This window comes from Protobothrops mucrosquamatus, unplaced genomic scaffold (assembly GCF_001527695.2).
Source record: "Protobothrops mucrosquamatus isolate PMUCROS unplaced genomic scaffold, P.Mucros_1.0 scaffold22745, whole genome shotgun sequence".
Classification (NCBI taxonomy): domain Eukaryota; kingdom Metazoa; phylum Chordata; class Lepidosauria; order Squamata; family Viperidae; genus Protobothrops; species Protobothrops mucrosquamatus.
Window position 1 is genome coordinate 1 of NW_015408499.1, and position 2,208 is coordinate 2,208.

The window sequence follows — 2,208 nt, forward strand, 5'->3', positions numbered from 1 at the left end:
TGATACAATCCTGTACATCTTGTTTCACATTCAAAACATGAGGGAGAGGTTCTTTTTTTCAAGTATGCAAGTTCCCTTATTACTGCATGTCATGCCCACTTTTGGTCTAGAATGGCATGAATCTTCAGTCAATACAAAAGACTGTCCCATCTTTTCCTCTTCAGAATTTTCCCAATTCATTCCTTCATGGTCAGATATTATAATGCCCTGTATCCTGTTTACTTAGAAGCTGCTCATAGTGAACTGAAATGAATATAACAACTAATATGGATATTAATCTAATAGTCTGTATTTCTTCTGGAAATTGTGCTGCACTGAGGTCTGTAATCTAGCCAATGTATAGGACAAGTAGAATTGGTTCCCTGGATCATAGAGTGAGGCACTTCCATTTGGTAGAGGTAATTCAAATGGTCTTTCGAATGGAGGTGTGCTTCTGGTGTGCAGGGGTTAGGGCTGGTTGTAAAACCAAAGTCTTGGAGAGGTTTGTAGGATGTTAGTCCCGAGTTGAATTTCTGGTTTGTTCTCTCTTCTGTTTGCATTTCTGGGCAATAGGTGGTTTGAGAGTAACTCAAATTTTCTAATAGCATTCCCAAAGTAGATTGTTTGCGACTGAATTCCTGAGGCTTCTCCAGCATGACTAATTGGTCAGGAATTATATCATTCACTTCTGTTATTCCAGGACTCATCTGTGTATGAATAACAACTGAATTAAAAATACACATAAAGAGCAGACAGAATACAGAGTGAAAAACAGATATTCAAATATAAGAATATGCAATATTCTCACCCTCCATTCAAGGACAGGGGTCTGTCCATCCTTCATTGAGTGGTAATTGCCTCTTATTTAAAAGAAGGTAGAATCTGCTTTTTTTTAAAATCAAGCTTGGGGTCACGAGGGAAGAGGAGAGGTTAGCACATTGGACAAGTGATGGTCACTCATGAAAAGACAGATGAAGCCCACAGGCCTTTTTTCTATACTCAGATCAGTTAATTATTTTCTGACACTTATTATTCCAATACATACTGTAACCATCACCATCATTTTTGTAGCTAACCACTAAAAACCTAAGTAAGAAAACAGTAAGTATAAGCCCTACATATTTATACTGAATACTGTGTTGGAAAACTTGGAAAATTTACCAATTCCAATTCACTTTTCCTGACATGGCTATTGAGGTAATTATCAGAATTACTTTTAAATCTGTGTATATCAATTAGGTATTCATTTATAATAGCTAATAACTTTTTTTGGCAAAAATACATTTTTATCTAAAGAATGCACTCAGAAAATGATACACTTGAGTCCCCTAACAAAATATAAATAAAAATTCTGAATATAAAGTAGATATTCCTCAATGGGGGGCCTTACCTTTTTTTCTAATTCTTTTAATCTGTTTTCATACACTATCTCCAAAATGTTTAGAGCAATATACAGATTTGTTTTTGCAAAAGCTATACAAAATGAACCTGCTTTTTATCCTAATGCTCCAAGGTGTCAACAAAGTCTACTACTTTAGTAAAAATGAGGAATTCAGCATTCAGCATCAGGGTACAAGCTCTGCCCTTTATGTATATCAATGCAACATCAAAACTTAATGCAGAAGAGATGGACTTTGTATTGCAATACTGTGATGCTGTTGTTGCCCTCTATTAAATGTAGTGTAACATCCATGAATCCCAACTCCCACATCCTGGATGGGAACTCCAGCAATTGCATTATCAGAACGTCTTGACGGCACCAGGTTGAGAAAGTGCAATTTCTTGCATTTTAAGTGCAATTTCTTAATGATATAACCTTACCTTAAAAATTGGAGTCACTTTAGGTTGGGGTATTGTAGGATATAAACAATTCCTTACACTGGAAAAAAAAAGAGATGGGGATATTACCTTATTTCTTCATAAACATTTTTCAAAAACTAAACTCAGTTTAAACATAGGTACTTAGATTCAGTTCCCACATTAAAAAATAACATGGGCAACTGAACACTTATGCTGTCTTATAATTAGACCCTTGCTTAATTTGACAATGTTTATCAGAATAGAACTGGAAGAGACCTTGGAGGTCTTCTAGTCCAGCCCCCTGCTCAAGCAGGAGACGCTATAGCATTTCAGACAAGTGGCTATCCAGTCTCTTCTTAAAAACCTCCAGTGATGAAGGCAAGCTTTCCACTGGTTAATTGTCCTCATTGTTAGGAAGTTTCTCAATTC

At 36.0% G+C, this 2,208-nt stretch overlaps 1 protein-coding gene across 1 annotated transcript; it reads right to left on the reverse strand.

Annotated features, from left to right (window-relative positions):
• Positions 1-8: 8 nt before the first annotated feature.
• Positions 9-1,858, reverse strand: LOC114922188 (the record flags this gene model as incomplete). The annotated part of the gene is given in 2 exon segments (XM_029287168.1): positions 9-686; positions 1,801-1,858. Coding segments are annotated over 2 exon segments (466 nt in total), but the record flags the coding sequence as incomplete, so codon positions are not given.
• Between the last annotated feature and the right edge of the window lie 350 nt (positions 1,859-2,208).